The sequence below is a fragment of the Pyxicephalus adspersus genome, chromosome 8, assembly GCF_032062135.1.
Source record: "Pyxicephalus adspersus chromosome 8, UCB_Pads_2.0, whole genome shotgun sequence".
In the NCBI taxonomy this organism is placed as follows: Eukaryota; Metazoa; Chordata; class Amphibia; order Anura; family Pyxicephalidae; genus Pyxicephalus; species Pyxicephalus adspersus.
Window position 1 is genome coordinate 55,663,902 of NC_092865.1, and position 22,396 is coordinate 55,686,297.

The 22,396-nt window shown below is 41.1% G+C and overlaps 1 protein-coding gene across 10 annotated transcripts in view; it reads right to left on the minus strand.

Annotated features, from left to right (window-relative positions):
* Positions 1-22,396, minus strand: part of MITF (melanocyte inducing transcription factor) — a 132,863-nt gene that overhangs the window by 43,253 nt on the left and 67,214 nt on the right. For 8 of the 10 annotated variants that reach the window (XM_072420761.1, XM_072420767.1, XM_072420763.1 and 5 more), the window contains exon 2: positions 9,870-10,122. In XM_072420761.1, the coding sequence (XP_072276862.1) occupies positions 9,870-10,122 (253 nt within the window). The remainder of the gene's footprint in view (positions 1-9,869; positions 10,123-22,396) is intronic. The other 2 variants (XM_072420762.1, XM_072420770.1) reach the window with 1 other exon arrangement.

A 22,396-nucleotide genomic window follows, 5' to 3' on the forward strand; every position in this document is an offset into this window, starting at 1 on the left:
TTTTTTAGTTAATCTTGTAAAATAATTATTTTAACTAATGTTTTTTTAAGAATCAGGATAGAATTATTGGTTTACAATCTGATTTTTGCAACAACATTACGTTGTTACAATTAGGGGGCGGACATAGGTGGCCAATTAGAGCTTCATAAGCTAACAGGGACTCCTACAGCCAGGACAGGACCTGCAGTAATAATTGCAATGCATGAGGTTGGGGCCCCCAAGTCTGTGCTGCACAGGGGCCCATTAGTGGCTACAGTGGCCACTGGTTACAATAGCAGCTTGGAGTTGCAGTATATCACAGATAGGTCCAATAAGAAGCTTTTCCCTTAGCAAAGGGTTTGTATTTCTGTCTATCCAGTCCAGATTTACACAGCTCTGCCACAGCACATAATAATAGCTGGTGAAGATGCAATTTAGGTTCATTCCCTTACTAATATAGGTGACAACTCTTTCTCCTCATTCCATAATTGCTCTCTTGTGTTGTCACACCAGCTTCAGATGAAGAACAAAGGGACTATGCCAATACATACACAGACATGGAATTCACCAACAGGAACCCCCCCCCCTGAGAAATGCTATTACTTGTGCGCATGTAGACAAAAAGAAATTGCAAAAAGTTTGCAGAAGATAAGCTGCAAAGGATATAAAAGGCGAAATTTATTTTTTCTTAAAAGTTAGAATAATTTATGATTTGCAGTGCTTAAGCAAACAAAATTCCATTCAGTTTGGGTTTACATCTACTTTAAGTCATGTTGACTTAATTCTCCTATAAGACCTGAAATGTGTGTCAAGTCTTTTTTTAATTCTTTTTTTTTTTTCTCAGGTACAAGACGTCAAATGGCAGCTCAGCCTCACAATATAGGTTTTGTTCCCGATCCAGCCTGCAGACTACAAACTTGTTGATAATGAAGCAAAAGGCATTACTGTAGATGATCTAGAAATAAGCCAAGGAGCCGGGCTAATTACCGGCATTCCTTGATGAATTACTAAACAGTGTGTGGCAAATCTCTGCGCGTTTTTCTCGTTCTGATCCCCCAAATTCATCCTAGACTTATTTCTTAAAAGGTCAAAGTTCCCATGGGCGATTAGCGTTGCGTTCAGGCATCAGACGTGATCGTTCAAGGTAAAAAAAAAAAAAAGAAAAAGAAAACTGTTTCTGCTTCCAAGATCTGGAGTTCAGCCTGGTACTTTTAATCTAATTTCATGGTGTTTGTAGTAGTGACGGGGAGGAAGAAAGAGAAAAAAAAAACTAATCTTGTCGCCCGGCCGGACAGGTTAAATTTACCATGCAGTGCTGGGTAGAGGGCTGCATATTTGTAGATTGGCCAAAGAGAAATTCCTTAAGCCTCTTTTGAAAAGCAGGAATGCCTCTGGCTTGTCACTTTGTATTCACTCAGCACTTTGGGCTTTTTACTTGTTAAGAAATTAAAAAAGAAAGAGTTACACAACCAAAGGGGGAGAGTTATGACACTGCTGATTGGATATTGTTGTGTAACATTATTTCGAGCCAAGTTGTACAAGTGAATACAACTCGGTGCTGGATATCATTATAGGAGTATTGCACCCTGATAGCCATCAATAATGCACAAAGTTCATATTGGCTAATTTCAGTTAATAAAGATGCAAGATTTTGGAATCCCTACACAGAATTCAACTAGGTATAAAAGTTTTAATGTAAGGATAACAGAGACTGTTGATCCAGGGAATATCTAATCAACTCACAGCATCGGGAAATAATTTTTCCCCTTTTGGAGCAAATTGCCTTCCTCTGGATCAACCATGTCTATAGGGGTTTTATTTAGGTTATGTTTCTTATTTTCCCTAGTGGTTGAACTTGATAGAATTAGGTCTTTTTTAAACCTGACTAACTATGTAACTTATCCTTTTGTCAAGTTTTATACAATTATTTTCAACACAATTCTATAATTCATATATTTATGACATTCTGAAACCTTGCAAGTTAGCCAATCGAGAATTCCACCCAAACTTTCTGTATATCATCAAGAAAATAATTTTATAAACTTTTTTTAAACTACAGGATAAATTTTATGGCCCTCGGGTGATCGTTTGATTTGAGGACCTTAACATCATCTGCATGATTGCTGGTAGGCTGTGTGCAACAGACATTGTATATAGTGGTCTAATCGCTAAAATCTCATACAAGCTTTTATAGGTTAATGTGATTTCCAGTACTTATAAAACTTCAGCTATCATTACAGTATTAGCTGGTAATACTGCTGTTAAAGTTCTTAATCAGACGCTGCTTGTTTTAGGATGGCATGGTACTGTATCAATTGTGACCTGCATCATCATTTTGTTCAATGGGGTGACAAAAACTGTCCCTTTTCAAAACTCAGATTCATCTGATGTTGTCATCATCAGAAAACACGCAGCCATCACTGAAGTGCATGCATATAAAGAGGAGGTGCCTGCAAAGAAGATATGAATCCTACCATCAGTCTCTACATCAAAAATGTCTGCTGTAGTGGATGTGGAGAACGCGGTGGAGAACCAACAAGAAGTTTCAACCATCAGCAACTTCCAGCAACACAACAAAGTTGAGGACAAGTTCAGGTCTTTGGTCATCTTGAGTGATGGCCAAAATGATGGCACGGCCTATCAAGATGGCCAAAAACCTGAACTTCGAAGGTCCAAGGTGAAGATGATGATGGCCAAGATGGAGCAAGAAAATATTTAATAAAAAATAATAAAGAATTGCTTACAATTTACAGCTTACAATTCTTTACTTCTGCAGTTTAGTTCCACTTTACCTGGGTGATTTTAGTTTTATTGCTTTAAATCTTCCTATTTCTTTCCTCTGTTGGCCTACCTAACTACACCTCACTTTCCAAGTCTGAATAGGTATAGGAAGTAAACGTTTTCCAAAAACCATCTCTGACAAATGTTATGGAAAAAGTGCCCCATACTGCAAGACCTGGTGACCTCTACTGTGGTGAGAACCATACATTTTGTTTGATTCCCATTTCCAGTAACAATGGAACCCTGAAAAAAGGTGAATTTCTCTACCCTGTATAAATAAGAAGCACTATGAAATGTGTCCTGTAGTGATGTTAAGATTGGTGGGAAGAACCACTAAGAGATCACAAGAAGATCAGGAAGAAGTCAACTTCTTAGCCATGGAGTCATGGAGCAATGGAGTCCTTAATACCGGATGAAGCTTGGTGGCATGGGCAGCAGGAGAGGCAAATATTTTCTTTCTTTTTTTTTACCAGAAACACATTTACTTAAAGTTTTGCAACAGAGTCACTTTAAATTCTTCTATTTGGCAACAGTGTAACAAATATAAATTTGCTGATATTGGACTTTTGAACATAGGACTAATTCAAGACCTTGTCCTCTGACACAATAACCTCTGCGTCCTGCTCCCCTCCCTCTATCTCTTGCCAGTCCCCAAAATGAATAGCTGGAACTCTTGGCTGTTTTGCCAAGCAGCATTTTATGCACCTGTTTATGGAACACTTTGTATTCCGACACTAAGGAGACCAACCTGGAGAGAATCTTTAACAAAGCCAGTGCTGATTTATGAGAGAGCGGAATCTAGAGGTGTGCGCCACACGACTGTAATAAATCACAGAACAAAAGAAACCAAAAAAATATGTAAAGTTAAGGACAGAACATGCAGACTTGAATAAAGTCAGAAAATAGTCAAAGTGGAGCAGAATAGAGAACTTTAAAGGACAGCTTTTGAGTTTTATTGCAAAAGTATGTCTGTTTCTTGACTAGTAAAAAGTAGAAAAATATTGGAGGAGTCAAGAATGTTCCTTTAGCCGGGAGAAAACTCTGTTTTTCAAATAAACCAACTGCATTGCCTTCCTTTGTCTTTCCAAGGCTATGTACACATTAGATGATTCTCATCTGATCGCATCAGGGCTGATATATCAGATGAGAATCTGGCATGTGTACAGCGCTCATCATTCATGGATCCCACCTGGCGGATCCACAAATGACAAACGGTCGTAATGGAATTAATATTATTATCATTAATATTATTAAAATTATTAATATTATTATTAATAACATTAATAATGGAAGTGAAGGGGAGAGAGCGTAGTGGGGTGCTTCTTCATTGTTCTCCCCCTCCCCTCTCCATAGCGCAGAACGGTGCTGTATGTACAGCGCTCCTTCATTCATCCTTCAGTCTTTTGTCGTTGAAAAGGATTGTGAAAGATCCTTTCCAACGACAATTACAGCACGTTTGTACGGTCCCTTAGGAAAAGTGAGTACACCATTGATAAAGTATATTTCAGCCCCAAACATCTTTATTTTTGGATAGGGTTATAAGGTGAGGTTTTTTTATTGTTCTGACCATTGGGGCGATTTTCTTTTACTTCCTGCCACAAAGACATACCAGGAAATGAGGAAAAAACCTTCCAAAAAAGAGGAAACCCATATCTAAGACCATTGCCCCTAAAACCGCCAACCCTACCCTGCCGTTCTATCAACCACGGCAAAATCTTGAATTTACCATTTTTGTCTGGGACAATGACAACAGTCAACAGGACAAAAAAAAAAGATATTCTCCCTGTAAAAGCCACTGCATTATATCATGCCTGAGGCTCTTCTGAGTATCAGAAACATTCTACAAAAACCTTAACATCTTCTTTTTTTATCCAGAACACTCCCTATATTTTGGGAACTGAAGCAGGAGGTAATATTAAAAACCTTTTCTTATGCAAATGTTCTTCCTCTTCTATCTTTGCCATAGAATCCAAGATTTTCAGCAATGTTTGCACAGAGAGAGTTGGTGGTTATAACAGGTCCTAAAGTCCTCTGGGGCCCACTGAGACTTGTCTGTGCTTGTGAATGCACACGCGTTAATGTTCGTTGTGTCTCGCTTAATATTGTGTTGCATTAATGCAGTCCATTCATCTTCAATAGGCTATTGATAAAATAGCATGTCGCAAAAAATGGACATATTGCATTTTTTTACATTCACTGCACCGCAATGAATAATTGTGCATTGCCATTTGTTGTAGAGCACTGTAGCAGCCGTGCATTGCCTTGGTGCTTTGGAATGCCATTAAAAATGAATGGCACTGCAACAGGCTAGTACATGGCACCAAATGTCAACAATGTTTTCTGGCCCTTAGCCTTTTGTTGCTAATTCACTAACTTGTGTTAGTCCTCTCTGCTGAACCATGTTTGCTTGACAAATGGGATGGACTATCACTAGATAACCTGGTGATCCAGCAAACCAGGAATGGAACTGGTCCAGCATTTCAATTTTGACCAAGACTACTAAGAGCAAAAATTTTCAAGTAATCCATTCCAGGTTTTCTTGATCATCCAGATTCTCCCATGATAGTCTATCATTTCCAGCCTTGGAGAAATTTAATTAATCAGCTCCATTGTGTTCAATTGTGATCCCAGGGCTCTCGTGTTGACTGTTATAAATGTTGCTATGTGTAAAGAGAATGTCTAATAACTACACAGAGATGAGATGAGCTTTTCAGAAATAGGTAAACTGCATGTAAGTGCTGAAAGGGGAGTTGCAACTCAATGCCACTGAAGGCCTGAGGAAGGCCAACCCTAAATGGCCCTGAAAGACCAACAGGGTGAAACTTGCCTGCTCCTGAATTCCCAACCTGTGTGTTTTCTCCAATGAGTCACCTGGCTTAAATTTTCCCATTTATCCCACATATTATTAATAATAATATTACATAGTATTTATATAGCACCATCATATTACACAGCGCTGTATTAAGCTCATAGTCATGTCACTGGCTGTCCCTCATTGGGGCTCACAATCCAATGTCCTTACCATAGTCATAAGCCATTAATTGAGTTCAAGATCAATTTTGGTGGGAAGCCAATTATTGCAACTGCATGTTTTTGAAATGTGGGAGGAAACTCGTGTACCCGGAGGATACCCACACAAACACGGGAAGAACCTACAAAGTCCATGTAGATAGAGTCCTGACTGAGGCATTCGGCATGGCTGCAAAAAGTATAGCCAGGCATGTATGGCTGGTACATTCGGGGCTGCCATGGGGGAACAAGGAGTACTTTTGTTCCAGCCAAGATTAAAAGGGCTTGAGTTTTGCAATGCTGGAACTTTAAGACATGGGTAAAGGAGTTTGGGAAGTTTACCTAGTATGGGGCGTTGCTGATGGTGGCTCTAGGTACAATTGTGTATGTATGTGATTGCCATCTTTTCTCTAGGCACTAAGAATTCTGTCCCAGTTCTGATACACCTCTGGTCCATCAACACCAGAATGAGGGTTAAAGTAACAGACCTCCTAGTACTGTATGAAATCTGCAATAACCTGGTCCTGGGTCATTCACTCTGCAGTAGTGCCATCCAGTTCTTTCAAATGCCATTTTTATTATTATCATAAAGTGCAGTGTTTTTCTATCATATAAATTAGCCTTTAAAAAAACTTAAATCCTCATTTATTAGGGCTGATCCCCAATAGCCTCTTTCTCATCACCTCTTGACTCCAGTGATCACTTCATGACTTTCTCAGGGTGGGTTTGCTGGTTGTGATAACCAGGTCCGTATAACGGGTGCTGAAAAGTCCCCATGTATTCTCCAATGGAAGCCCAGATAACAAGGTGACAACTCAGGAGCACAGTAGGAAGACAAGAACATGGCGTTGTCATCCTATACCAGTAGGTGCTTGTATTAAGAATGTCATTGCAGAATTACCAGAGTGTATTTAAACACAAAGTTTAACAATTGAGGAATTACAAATAAAGTTGATATGGGATTTTAGTGATCACGTACGGTATTTTAAACAATTTGAATTTACATTCTGTACATATTCATCCTACAAATGAATCCTGTGTCAAGCGTCAAACTACATCTCGTCCGTAAATAATACTTCTTCTGATCTCCAAGCAATGGAGCCTGACTGTCTGATAAAGATGCATTGTGTTGTTTTACTTTGTCTGCTCTAATTCTCAATGTGTGAAATTAAATCTATTCTTAAGCAAGGCGAATTTTCCAGTAATTAGGAAGCTGCATGTCCCTGTGGTGCCCAGAGCCTAACAAGCCCCTGCCGATCCCCCTCTAACAAGGAATGAATGCTCCTGTACCCAGCAACTCCTCTGATCCAGGACAACATCAGACTAATGTTGGGAGGATTTTTAGGGAAAAGGGAAAATTTGGGTAAATTGTTGCAAAGTAAATTTGATACTTTTGAGACCTTCAATGTTTCCATTGAAGATCTATGGATGGCCCATTTTTTCCTGCCATAGTCATTGATCATATTTCATTATATAGATTGTGGTAGGTGAAAATTCCCCCCTTCTTTAGCAATTCAGCCCTTTATTAATCAATAGGGTTCCATTTTTTATTGTCTGTAAAATGTAGAATTATTTGCGATTGAGACATAAATAGGCCCTTTTTCTAATTATTGGGCTCTGTTTATAAAAGAGGGAATCTGACATCCCCTCAAACATTCCCTGATGGGTATTGACTTGGAAAATTACCATAGGGGAATGTCTGATTCATTGTTTTATAAAGTGAGCCCCCACAAAAATTAAAAGAATAAGGCTATCCATGGATGGAAGATGTCTCCCCAAGAAAAATGGGGATTGACCCAGTATGACTCCAGGGACCTGCAGTAGGCCTTGTTAACTCCTCACTAACGAGAGCTCTCCACACATATTCTACACCAAGATTTACTTTACGAATACTAACAAATGCAGGGAGACATCCAGGATGAATGGTCTGGAGTATCTTTTCCTGCTTCTTACGGTTTCTGAAGAGGTAGAACATTCATCATCCTGTACAAAAAAATCTATCTGTAGAAAATGCAAAGGATGGAAAATCCACACCGGTAACATTTCACAGTGTAGAGAACTCTAATATAAACCTGTCAGAGAGGGAATGATTCTTTACAGTGTTTAAGTAAGAAGGGGTTAGATGTTTGGGTAAGGAATGGTAGATGGTAATTATTTAGAATGGGGGGTATGTGTTAGTTTAGGGTGTATGTGTTTAGGTAGGTAAGGGATACGTGTTTATGTAGGGGAATGGTAGGGGTTTAGGTAGGGAAGGGTAAGTGTTTATATATGGGAATGTATAGGGGAATGTTAGGGGTTTAGGTAGGGAAGGGTAAGTGTTTGTATAGGGGAATGGTAGGGGTTTAGGTAAGGAAGGGTAAGTGTTCGTATAGGGGAATGTTAGGGGTTTAGGTAGGGAAGGGTAAGTGATTATATATGGGAATGGTAGGGGTTTAGGTAGGGAAGGGTAAGTGTTTATATAGGGGAATGTTAGGGGTTTAGGTAGGGAAGGGTAAGTGTTTATATATGGCAATGTCAGGGGTTTAGGTAGAGAAGGGTAGGTGTTTATATAGGGGAATGTTAGGGGTTTAGGTAGCTATGAGTTAGGTGTTTACATAGGGGAAGGTTAGGTGTTTAGGTAAGTGAGGGTTAAGTGTTTAGGTTGGTGACATTTAGGTGTTTATGTAGGTGTTAATGTTAGGGCTTTGGGTAGGTAAGAGATATGTTTTAATGGGGAAGGTTTTAGGTGTTTATGTAGGTGACAGGGTAAGTGTCTATCTAGGGGAATATTAGGGGGTTAGGTCGGTAGGAGATAAGCAGTTATGCAGGGAAAATTGAGGTGTTAATGTAGCAAAGGGTTAGGTATTAATGTCAGGGAAAGTGTTAGGTGTTTAGGTATGGGGAAGTCAGGTGTTTAGCTAAGTGAATGTTAGGTGTTTACATAAGCGAAGGGTAACTGTTTAGGTAGGTGAGGGTAAGTGTTTATGTAGAGGAATGTTAGGTTTTTAGGTAAATAAGAGATAGGTGGTTATGCATGGGAAGGTTATTTGTTTAGGTACAGTAGCTAACGATTAGGTGGTGGTGATAATGGAGGTGATAATGTAGTGGAATGTTTTAGGTTTGAAGGTATGGGAGGGTTAGGAGTTCAGGTAGGCGAGGGTTAAGTATAAGTGAGGGTTGAGTGTTTTAGTAGGGCAGGGTTAAGTCCTAATTCAGGTAAGGGATAAGTGTTTAAGCAGGGAAAGGTTAGGTGCTCAGGTGGATAAGGGTTAAGTGTGTATGAAAATGAATGTTAGGTGTTTAGGTAGGTGAGAGTTAGGTGTTATGTCTTTAAATAGGTAATGGTTGTGTGTGTTGGGTGGGGTAGGTGTTTAGGTAGGTTAGAGTGAAGTATTTGGAGTCTAGGTAAGGGAAGGTAAATAGTATACATAAGGGAGATGTTAGTGATTGGGGATGCTTTACTATAGGGGTACATTGTTAGGTTTCAACAAGCTGACCAGATACCCTATCACAGAATCAAATCACAGAACAAATACAAACCTATCTATCTGCAATAAAGAAATTAAGAAAATTGCCCCGCCCCCCGATGTCTACACCGCACATCACATATAAAAATATTGCAATATAAACGCAGTGAACAAACACCTCAAATACCCCTTGTATGCCCCGATATTCCCACATCCAAATAAAAACAACACAATCTCTAATTTTCCATTAAATAACATTTGAACTCCCATTAATAAGCCATGACAGGTGCAGGGTTATGTACACCCTCAGGTGTGTAAATTCTTCATTCATAATTAAAATAAAGGAAATCCGGATGCAGAAATGGTTGAAAGCTTTTGCAACAACAGCTGAAACTCAAAATCAGCCCGCCAATATAGTTTCAATGTATTGAAAGGGCCCTGAGGATTTAATAGTGTAAGAAGTAGCAAAAACCTCCACCATCGGTGGAAGCAGATTGGTTACTACAAGTTACGGCACTTCTCAATTTGAACCGTAACTCTGTTCTGTACCGTTGCTTGCAGAACAAACATACCAATGGTATTGGGTAAGAAAATTTTGCATTAAAGGTGAGTTGGCTCTCCATAGAATAAATTGGAAAAATAAAAGGCACCTACCTTGAGAACTTCCATTGGTACCTGGGCAGCAGCGGGCAGGCTGGTGGACACGCTGACGTTGATGGCTGGTGTGTGGCTGGCTGGCACTCTATGTTGCATGAAATGAGCTGCCTGCTGCTTCTGCTGTTGCTGCTCACGGCGCTCTTGTTCTTGCATCTGCTCACGCATCAGCTGCTGCCGTAGCAGAATCCGTGATGTCATGCTGGAGGAGCTTAGTGGAGGCTTCGATGCTCCGTGATGCTCGGCTGAGCTGCTGTGAAAAGGCAAGAGATAGGCTCCTAATTAGTGCGGATTCTCATCGCTCTTCACCCCGGCATTGTTAGGAATTAACGGACTTGTAAAGACCCTTCAAGTACAATGACCGAGCCCCAAACCACCGGCGTGGTCACTTATTTTATATGTAGACCCAAATACATAAATATCATATGTTATAATTTACCAATGTGTTTTAATTCTCTTTCCTCTTCTATTTGCACCTTGTGATCCTGACACGTCTCCTAGGGTGACAACGCTGCCTTATGAAGCTGAATCTTTGAATATGTTGTCACCCCAGGACAGGAAGTGTGTGGAGACTACACAATGCACTCCTGTGATTAATATAAGGATTACCCTGCAGGACTGAATGTTACAAGCAACAATTTTCTGAATGCATGAATGGAGAATTTTATTGAAAGCCGGTGTCTGCGCCATCTAGGTGTCCAGATAGCTTTATAAATACAAGAAAGGCAAAGGATGGTGGCCATAATCAGCCACAGAACCCACGTAGTTTTTATGTCCTTAGTTTTTAAAGGATGAAGGGACAACCATACTGAGGAACTCTAAGTCCCAGCATGATCTGTATACATTGCGTATAAAGGGACTGTGGGACTACAAGGCCCAGCATGGCCTGTGTATCATGTATAGTGTACGTTGGAGTCTATAACCTCCAATATGACTTGCATACACTGTATGCTAGGTGACTGGGGGACTACAAGACCCAACATGGCCTGTGTATTATGTACAGATTACATGGGAGTCTATAAGGTCCAATATGACTTGCATACACTGTATGCTAGATGACTGGGGGACTACAAGACTCAACATGGCCTGTGTATTATGTACAGATTACATGGGAGTCTATAAGGTCCAATATGACTTGTATACACTGTATGCTAGGTGACTGGGGGACTACAAGGCCCAGCATGGTATGTTGTACAATGTGAAGTGTAAGTGGGAGACTATAAACCCCAGAACGACCTGTATGCACTGTATGCTATATATGACTTGGAGACCACAAGGCCCAGCATGCACTTTACATCCAATATGTTGTGTTCCTATGGCACTGCAGGGCCCAGCATGGCCTGCATACATTATAAATAGTGTGTCTTTGAGAACTACTAGGTTCAGCATGACCTTTATACACTATATATGAGAAACCACAAAGCCCTATAGGCACTGCAGCACTACACGTCCCAGAATGGCCTGTATACAGTGTATATGGCATGGAATGTTTGCACCATATACTATATATAAATGATCACAAGCTCCAGCATTATCTTTACACAACATCTTAACTGGGAGACTGTAACCCCCCGCATGATCTGCATATGCAATATATTGTACATTGAAAAGTCCCAGCATGACCTGTGTATCTCATATATTATACCTGGGAGACTACAGATTTTATTATAGATGGTATTACCACTGTTCATTGTGATCTAGGAACTACAAGTCTCAGCAATACACTGTATGTTATACCTCCATTGCATATTATGTGACGAGAAAATAAGCCCGCACCTTTATAGACAGCCTGCAACTTGTGCATTCACCCCCAGAATGGGGACCACACCCCCCCCCCTCCCCCCAGATATAAAATCCTGTATTATAATATTTACGGATTTTATTATCCTGAAGCCTCCTTCTCCTTCATTAGTTAACCAGAAACAGACAGGGAGGATTGCTTATAGTAAACACTTGGCCAGGTAGACTTGGAACACAGAAATAAGTTGTATTTACACAACAGATTCACTTCATCAACATCTTAGTACAAAAATTTTGAAGTCTGCTCTTCCAGTTTAGATTCACAATTAGCCACTGTAGGCTGGTGCCTATGGGCAGAAGAGGCATAGAGGCAGCTTGTGCCTGTGTGCCTGTATAGGTACTGCTTGGACATTTATCACCCGTATACATAAACAGGTGTGGACGTACCTGCGCATATGTAGCCAGGAAGCTTCTGGGCCCCAGTCACATGACCTACCTGGCATTAGCTATGTTCTTAGACATAGTAACTGAAAAATGAACCAGCATTGCGCCCTCTATAGGCATTGATGCTGCATTGCATTCACTTAAACATCTCATCCCAACTGTGAAGAGCGTTGGAGAACCAACAACTCAACCCTGTATTGGTTATCCATCTACATCGCTGTATATTTTTACAGATGGTTACAAAAGGAAGTTTTATTCAAATCTTGTTAATTACCTTCTGATATTCTCGCCCCAGTATATTTAGAAAACCTCAAAGCTCCTTAACAGTTTCACTACTGACACTGCGTCAGACTTCTCACAGCCCGACTCCTAATCCTGATCTTTCAAACAATTCCTTGTCAATCGTCACGTTTCGCTGCTAATTAGGAGCCGAGAACTCCTATGTCGGCAACAGAGCTGACGGTGACAGCCTCCTGTTCCCAGCTACGCGCAACTTCTCTGATCGGCGTGGCGCAAGCTAATGTCTGGGGGTCGTTGTTCTGTTTTTTACAGGAAGACGACAAGTTAAGGGAAAGTCTTTGGTGGCGGTGGGGGAGAGATCAAACAATGCGTTTGTAGGGAGCCCAAGCTGATTTTTCGAGCTGGATTGTCTTGTTATCCAGGAGCTGTCAGGTCACAACATTCCCAAAGTGTCTGATCCTTTTGATAAAACGGGAGAAAAACCTTTGTTCAGAGACGAATGCAGCTGTGGAGTAATCGCACTAATTAGCTGCTTAAGTCACTGACTGTGATACACAGAGGGGAAAAAAAATGTGCAATTAACAATGGAGGGAAAGGGGGATTCAGACATAACCACCCCTCCTCTATCACCCCTCCTATTGGTCTGAACTGATACAAAAATTTAAAGTTTCTCCAGACCCAAAACTTCTTTTTTTTAGCTTTGGATAAAATGGTAAAAAGGTTAAAAATTCTATCAGGCTTTACTGCTATCAGTGTCCCCATTGGAGAGATTTCCCCTCACTTTCTTCTACTTTCAACAACAGGGACATAAAAAGCTGAAAGTGGTCTTACGATTCCATTACTTAAAGAGGAACAACACCTAAAAATAAAATTAATAAAAAAATTGTGGAGAAATGGTGAGGTCTGTAGTAAAATAAATGTACCTGCCTGTATGCAATTATTTGGAGCGGAACAATAGGGAACAATAGTTCATATTAATTGGAACAATAGTTCAAATTAAAAACAGGTAGGGTTTGCATTCTCCCTTTTAAAATAAAACATACTTACCTGCCTGTTCCCAGTCTTCTTAAAAAACACTGAGCTGCGCATGTCATGCCCGGATATATTGGGCACGAATGAACTTCTGTGTGTATGCGTACGACTTACATCATTCTGACCCCAGCCATAAAGATGGAGGACCCAACTCCAGGAAGAAGATGATGGCACCTGCACCGTGTGTAATTAAAATATTGTGATCAGACAGGTAGGGTAATTTTATTGCAGAAGGGACATCACCTGTTCTATTCTGCAAAAAAGGATTTCTCTGGTCACAATTTTTCTAACTGTTCAGTTCCACTTTAAGTAAACTCACCTTTCCTTGCTCTTGTACCTTCATCAATTCCCTTTCTGGGTTCTGATCATCTTCCTTGGCCAGGGTGGGATGACACTCCGCGCATGCACATGGGAGTTCATTTATTCCTGGCAGCCAGCTTTGTCGGAATCATATACTAAGATGCACAATTGCAGCTCAGTGCACATTGGAGAGAAGACTGCAGTCAGGTAAGTTTGTTTTATTGCAGATAAGTCATAGCCTGTCTCTTCTGCTTGCAGTTTAAAAAAAAAAATAGATTATCAAAAATCATTTTGCATTGTCCAAGCTGCTTTTCATTTACATTTCTGCTGCGGTAATGTAAAAAAAAAACTGCCATGCACTGCAATATTCCACAAACAGCAATTCCCTTACAAATGTAGTAAAGCTGTAGTGCGTTAGCAAGGTACATTTGAGTTTCTATGTGAATGCAATGCACATGTTTGAACTTAATCCTTTGGATTTCTTTAATTATCTGTCCTAGTTAGACAACTATTTTACCACAGAGGAAGGGAAAAAAATGTCTGCAATGGAGCTTCAAACTGCGTTTATCCAAAATTGAAAAAAAAACTTGGGGTAGAAATACACTTTTATTGTTATGAGTAGAAGGATAAATTTCAAATATTACATATTACATATGTAACACCTGGAACTAGCAACTCCTGCAGACAATACACATTGGTGCCGCCGCGTTTCTGGGAGACGTTGCTGCACTTCCTGTTGCCATAATGTAAAATTTATATGCAATGATACATACGGCCCGGCAGCCTGTCCTACCCATCACACAATGGATGATATTGATGAGAAGTGAGGACATCTTTCTCTGCCCCCTCCTTGGCTACATTTGAGCCACCATAGTAATAAGCCCCCAGGAGCAGAAAACCACAAATGGCCTCACTGCGGGCCGGTGGATGTGACATCAATGTCTTCAGAACATTTGAGATTAGTGCAGCGTCAGAGTGAAGCTGGAAGCCCCTCCATGTATGTAATGCCGCCTTTATTGTGGCCGTGTCTTGTCCTCCATGGATCTGTTACAGCTTAATTCATCCACTAAGACGAAATGTCAGACAATGCTGAAGCCCTTTGATTTGCTTCCCCTTTAGTGTTTACCCCGAAGATGTGTCCAATCAATTTCTAGGAGTGGCTCAAGGCTAATTGCATCATCTAAACCAATTATCGGCCGTGATATCAAAATATGAGAGCAGGGGGGGCTACTCTGAGTGGGGCAAGTGTTGTGACTTTAATAACAGAGGAGGAGGCAGACAAAATAATGTTAATCTGTGGCCCTGGTAAAGAGCCACCCTAACTAAAATGATGGATGCTGGAGCGTTGGCCCCCCCTACACCCAGGGTGGAAACAGCACAGTTAGCCACTCCTGCGCTGTGCGTCTGGGAGTGACAAAATGCACCGCAAATAACCACATATGGACAGAATATTCCTACACAACCAAAATGCTTTTTGCTTTTGGACATCTTGTCCATGTTTCACTGTAACCGCATGCACAAAACAGTTTGCAACTGCTCCCATTCACCTAAATAGGAGCAGTTGGGACCGAGGTTAAGTCTGCAGAATGCTGTGGCTCACCATGGGTCTGAAATGGCGCTATATGGTCCCTATGGCCTGCTGTGCCATTTATAAGCAGTTGGCAAAAAGGCTTTACATTTGAAGGGGCAGTAGGTGGGTGCAATATGAAAACACTGGCACTGATCATGTGGTTACAGTAGTAAGGAGACAGTTCACTTTCAGCATTTGCACTGGCATGGACTGTCTCAGTGTCTACAGACCAAAAGCAGGTCGTGAAAGTGTAACTGCATCCCTGGGGCACAACAGGAAGCATGAAAACACAGCATGGCTCTGTGTCTGCAATTTACCAGTCCCGATGCCCAGTTAAACCCAACTTTGTGTAGGTCTTCCTAATAATCTGACATCCTACCCCGTCAAGTCAGGGCAAACTGATCCAAGAGCTCTCATGAGTCCCCCAGGAGCCGCACACTCCATCATAGGGAACTATGAAAGAAGCTCCTTTCTCTGTGCAGACAAAGTTTCTTGTAAAAGACGTCAGTTTTGTATCGGCATCACTGCGTCTGTCCGCAGGCCTGCTTCCGGCATCCTTCAGGGCACAAACTGGTAGCAGAATAAAGCAGTTTATACAAATACTATTCCAGATCAACATTCACATAGTGTGAAACTCTCACGGTCCACATTCAGCTGTTCATTGACTTGGTAAAGAGAAATGATAAAGTCAGATTTTCTTGCCAATGCCCAGTTGGACCGTTCTTGGTGTCTGTCCACCACCCATTTATAAATCAGCAATCAATAAAGAAGTAATTTAATGAAAGTAGATGTAATCCCTGACGGAATGACATTGGGATTGTTAAATCCTTGTGTATCATATCGATATAATAACATATGTTGCATTTTGGTGCTGCTGATCTCCTGCACCCTTTTCGCTTGCAGTTGCCCAGTTGGACCGTTCATGGTGCCCAATCATTTCATAAATCAGCAATCGGCAAAGAAGTCATTGAACGAAAACCGATATAACTAAATGACATTCAGTTTGCTAAATCTCTGTGTATCATATCAATACAATAACATGTTGCATTTCGTTTTTACAATCCTGTCTCTGCAGGGATGGCTACGTGTCATTTCTCATGGCAGGTTTCCTGATGGTGCCAACTGTGCACGTGTCTGCATAATGGGCCTGATTTATTAAAGCTCTCCAAGAGTATACACTTTTATCAGTGAACCTGGGTGATACAAAAAAACTGGAGTAGATCAGGTCCAGGATTAAAAACATTTGCTAACCAATAGCAAATGACTTTAAGAAATCCATTCCAGAATTGCTGGATCACTCAGGTTCACTGATGAAAGTGTATCTTCTCCACCCTTGACATTTCATAAATCAGCCCAATGTGTTTCAAACTGGCCTGTGATAACACAGAAGTGCAATTGAGAAGGAGGGACATAACGTTGTCACCATATAACAGGAAGTGCCTAAATTAGGACCTTCCAGGCAGGATCACCAGGTATTATTTTAAAGAAAGCTGTATACTTAAAACTGTTGACAGCTTTTGAAAATAATATACTTACTTTCAGATTAATTGAGAAGTTGAGAAATTTAGTGATTGGCTGTACACCATCTTTAGAGGAAAGTGCCAAATTCACAGAAATACCACAAAGCTGCTAAACGCACAAACTGAAGAAGGGAAAACCTCTATCACAAGCAATCTTGTCTGCGGCAGTCCTAGAGCCCAACTAATCCTGCAAATTTATTGTCTCCACATCCAATGTCACAGAAAATATCAATAAAACAACAACAAAGTAAGAAAAGAAAACGGGGCAAATAAAGTCTTGAACAAATGGAGATTTTTTTAAAGGGTCTAAACACAGAAAATGGCAAACCAATAGGATGCTTTATAAATTACCCCTATTGTTACATTCTATGAACATTTTCATTGTTTGCACACTTAAAGGGAGACCACAGTCAAAACTCGGCACCAATTTCTAATGTGAAGATTATGAGTGCCGGGGAGTTTTTCATCCAACAACATTCGATAGGCACACTCCCTTCCCCCTTTTAACCCTTATGTTACATATATATGCTATAAAGGAAAGATTGTGATGGCTTTGGGCAAACATTTAGTGGCTGTGTACCGATATCCTGATATTGTTCATTGGCTGATCCAGAACGACCATTGTGGAGGAGAGCACAGAGGGGTGCTGCTCCCTCATTCTATAATACAACAACGCTGTGTACAGAGATATTTCATTCTCCTTTCACTGGAAACAATCACAAATGATAATTTCCAGCTATAGAAATCTGATGCCTGTACAGGACTTGTTTCCACAGCCATGGCAAAATGAATGCCTATTCTTAACCACATTGGCCAAAGCAAGCAGGAAAGGCAAAGTCGTCGTCTTTTTTGTCCAAGGAGACAAGTGACAGCCAAGTGCTGCAATTAGACATGAGAACGTGGGATCTACCATACCCATTGATGAATGCCTATCAAAACCACCTCCCAAATGCTGCTATTCAATGATAGGATAAAGCATGAGGAGTGCTCCTGATGGGTGATTGATACAATGTCAGCCGACTGATACTCCTTTATTTCTTTATTACCCTTGTGAACAAACCCTTAGCAGGCAAGTGAACACATAGTATGATGGACATGCAAACATAAAAACACTCCAATAAGCATTTTCTATTGAAAGTCGATGTAACATCATCACCATTACTATTAATATGCAGTATGTATATAGCACAAACATATTACGCAGCGCTGTACAAAGTCCAAGTCACCAGCTGTCTCTCAAAGGGGCTGACAATCTAATGCCCCTACCATAGTCAAATGTCTTTAATACAGTCTAAGCACAATTTTGGGGAGAAGCCAATTAACCTAACTGCATGTTTTGACCATACGATTTGCACAATTGGAAGGAAAGGATAGAATGTTGTCACCCTTCATTACACAATCACTAGGACCTCATGGCAGGACCACTAGGTATTATTTATTTAAAGCATCCAATTTAAATAATAAAAATGACATTATGTTGATGTTATTCAGGGTTTTTGTGGGCGTTCATATACTTGAATTGTGCAGAAAGTCTTTGAACTTTGCAGGGATCAGTGTTATGAATTGAGCAATCACTAAACTGCAGGGACATCTTGGCACTTGCTGTGAACAGGGGAAATCCAAGCTTAGCCATGACACCATAGCTCATCCTCTATATCCGTCCTGATGGAGCACAGGGATTCAAGAACCTGGGAACACAGTCCTCCAATGACCACGCCACTGCATATGTGAGAATTCATGCTGAGCCTCCGCTATATTAAGCACCAGTTCCCAGGGCTACATGGGACCAAGAGACTGATTACAGCATAGAATCCTCAGCTTGTCTAAGGCAGCAATCATCATGTAAAGGGGAACTCCTTTTACAGAACTACATTTCAAGCTGATAACAGTTCCCCCACCTTTATATCAACAATTAGGTGAGAAGTCTTAGACAGGAGGTGCCATTCTCTTTCACATCACAGCTTCCACATCCATCACCTTATTATATATTCAACCTTATCAAGTCTAATAAACCAACTCACAATATATAGTTTAATCTGATATGAATATAATGCTATGTGCACAATACTTTCCTGCAATCCCCTAATTTTAAGTTGAATTTTTCAATGATGGATGGATGGTGCAGAGATGCAATTTCTCCTGTCAGCAGCCTCAAAGCAATATAATATAGCAATATGAGAACAGGTATAGTCAAGCTGTGCAGCACAACTAGTACTCATGCTGGAGATTAACAAATGGAAAATCAATTACAGCCTATAGAAGTTTCCAAACCAGAGTTCCTCCAGAGGTTGCTAGTGGTTCCTTGACCAATTTATGCTTCTTATGCGTCAGTTTAACTGACACCAATGGCTTTCTGTAAGGGTGACGTTTTTCCCACTGACTAGCTATGTAAGAGGCATTCTTCCCACTGACCACCACACTAATGTACTATGAACTATGAATATAGTAATTATAGCAGGGGTTCTCTAATATCTACAACTTATTTCAAGGGTTCTCCCATATAAAAGCTGAAGAAGGCTGATCAATAGCATAAAGAACATTTCTATAAATATTTACTGATTGCAACAAATGGAAAAGTAACAAAGTCCAAAATTCTGCCCTTTCCCATCACTAGCATTGGGGAATGTGTGACTATCCTGCCACCTACTGGTCAGCTGGAGGTGCTGCATGTCTACACAACAATGGGTCAGAACATGTTTGCCCTCTGATCCACAGAACTTCTGCCCCGCAGGTCCTTGCCCTGTCTGTCTTAGATTAATTTTATGTTTCTTGGAAATTGGCAATTGGCGTCCAGCTTGTTGGCCTGCTGGTGGTAGAACATGCCGTCCTCGCTGTTCTTTGTAATTTATGGCTTCTATAAAAAGCCAAATATTGGCAGTTGTGGCTCGGAGGTCATATGTGAGCCGGGTGTTTATTACCAAGCTCCAAGAACACCTCGAGTACAGATGTGAAACATCACCGCATGAATGCAACGTGAATTGCGATAAAGTTGTCAATGTAGTAAAATGGACAAAAAAATGGAAAAACACAGCTCTATGATGGAGGGTTATTGTCCATTGTGCTGCAATCTGTGCATTGGAGCTGCATCACCCTATTGCTTTGTGAAGCAATGATTGCATGTAATATGTGTTGTGGCAATGCTGCCATATCTTCATTGCATGTACACCCAGCCTAATGCACTTCTACTCCCCCCCCAAAAAAAAAAAAATTGCAGCTCACCAGCCATTAGATGGCGCTACACTGGTTTATTTTTAAGCTTTTTTTCACCTAATTTTCACCTAAAAATCCTGCAATTTATAGCTACACTCATTCCTACACTGCATCTATGGAGGGGGCCATCGCTGTCACCTAGATTAGACCTCAAACATGGCCGCCTATAAATTTCCATAAACGAGCGCAATACACACAGCACTGTTCTCTTCTATGGAGAGGGGAGGGGGAGGATGAACTAGCAGCACCTCTTTTGCACTTCTTCATAATAAAGTACAGCCACTGTCCCCATTTAGCCATTCATCAATTCTCCAATCAGTCTTAATAAATCAATGGACTCCCATTATGGAGGGGAGGGATGTTAAAGAGACACTAAGAAGAATAAAGTTTGCAATGGGGGGTGTAAAGTTTCAGGGTTTGGGGGTTAATAATAAAAAGCAGAAGAACGGCCACACTGGTCAAATAAAGTACTAAAACATCTAAATCTAATTATAGAAGTAAAAATAAGAATTTTAAGCAATATCCAATATCTTACAGCCTCCTTGCAGCTACTTTGCTTACTTCCTGTTGTGTCACTATGATAGGAAGTGAGGACTGGTCCCTGGAGTGGGGATATGGGCAGAAATAAAGAGCAGCAATAAAATCCCAAAATGGTGTCAATAATCACCGGGCTAGAAAAGGTTTGGCAGAATGCCAGGATGTTGGGGCTGAAGTGGGGGAGAGTGGGGTCCTTCTTTAGGAAAGAGCATCGCCCACTTATGATTGGTAAGTCAGTCCATCCCTAGCCAATAGAATATGAAGTACAGTGCTGCATTATATGTTGGCGCTATATAAATATTGTTTATATAATAATAATAGACAGTTTGGGAAGGAAGCTTGTACTTGGGGTACATGGGGTAGAGTTCCCCTTTACTTCTTGCTCTGTCTGATACCTATTGAGTAGACAGGAAGTGGAGAGAAATGGGGACACAGGCTGTCGCTTCCTAAAGCTGATTGGATAATCTGATATAAGTAGGTCCTCTAATTATATAGTTTTGGTAAATGTAAAAAGTAAAAGAAGAATAATGACAGTGACATTTCCAGGTTCAGGGGCTGCAATCTGAGCCGGGCAATGAGGAATCCTTGGCAGTCATGTAGGTATATTTCGAGGAAAAGGGAGGGGTGGACGCAGAGCAGCGTCATACCTAGGGAGTCACATGTCACATGTCACCGGTCTGTGTGTGTGTCACATGATGTAGGTGTGTGAGGGGTGTGTGAGCTCATTGTGCAAGACACTGGAACACGGTGACATATTAACCAGGACAGAGCGCGTGCTGCAGGTCTCGTGCTCTGCAACTAGGAGCTAGCGCAGGTGCCCGCCCCTCTCTTCCCATGGCACTGTCACTGCCAGCTGGGCAGAGCTGGCATCACATCTGCATGGAGTGCATCAATTTCATTTATTATTTCCTGTTGTGTGATATGAAATACATGGATGAGATGCACACTATGCAGGGTGATGGTGACAGGTCATCTTTCTTGCTGATGGATGGGGCTCAGCCAGCCTCACCCTGTGCTTGCTATACACCGGGGACTTCAGAAATTCCAAGGCCAGCTCGCATGCCATCGGCATTACATCACACATGACAATAAGGGAATACTCCATAAATATAGCCCAGACCGTGTGGGAATTCCAAGCATGACAACAGATTGAACTCCGCCACCATTATCAGGAGGATAATTCACAGGATTGAACCCCACAATCACAGCATCCATTTCCCCCCCAAAAATCCAGTGACTTTGCCCAGGCTGAGATGATGTCCTCAGTCTGCTGCAGGCAGGAGGTAGTGTTTCCTCAGTCTCCTCTCCACCACTGATCAAACTGTATCATTGTAAGTCACATAGTAAAAGCTGCAGCAGGGGCTGATCTGTGTGAGACATTTGTGAACAATGGAATTTATATGATTGTGTCGTGTTATTCCAGAATTCCAAACTAGTTGCCTGAATAAAGTTGGTGCCGTTCTTGTAAAAGCATTTTTTAGTGATCTCTAATACTCTTACACATTGCACCTGATTGGTCCAACCCCACCAAAGTGCTTCCAGGAAGTACTAGACCTGGGGACAGGATTGGGACAGCAAACAATTAAATCTTATTTTTCTGATATGCAATGGTCCTCCAATATAAAATGCATCAGTGCTTTAAGGTGCCCATGTGTTTTGACGTATTGCTCATGTGTGTTCAGAAAGTGGTCCTGTAGCTCAGTTGAGCGTAGGGACGCATGACAGGGTGAGGAGGGAGACAGAAGGTGGAAGGGTTAAAATTAAAAAAAAAAAGAGGAAAGTGCGGGAAAGTCAGAGCGGGAAATTCAAATAAAGTGCGGGAAAAAGCATTAGATGGATTGGTTAATAGTTGTTATGGGTGGGGATAAATGAAAGTATAAATATAGAGGGAAGGGAGTAAAGGGGACAGTTATTACCAGAAAACGGACGTCTCC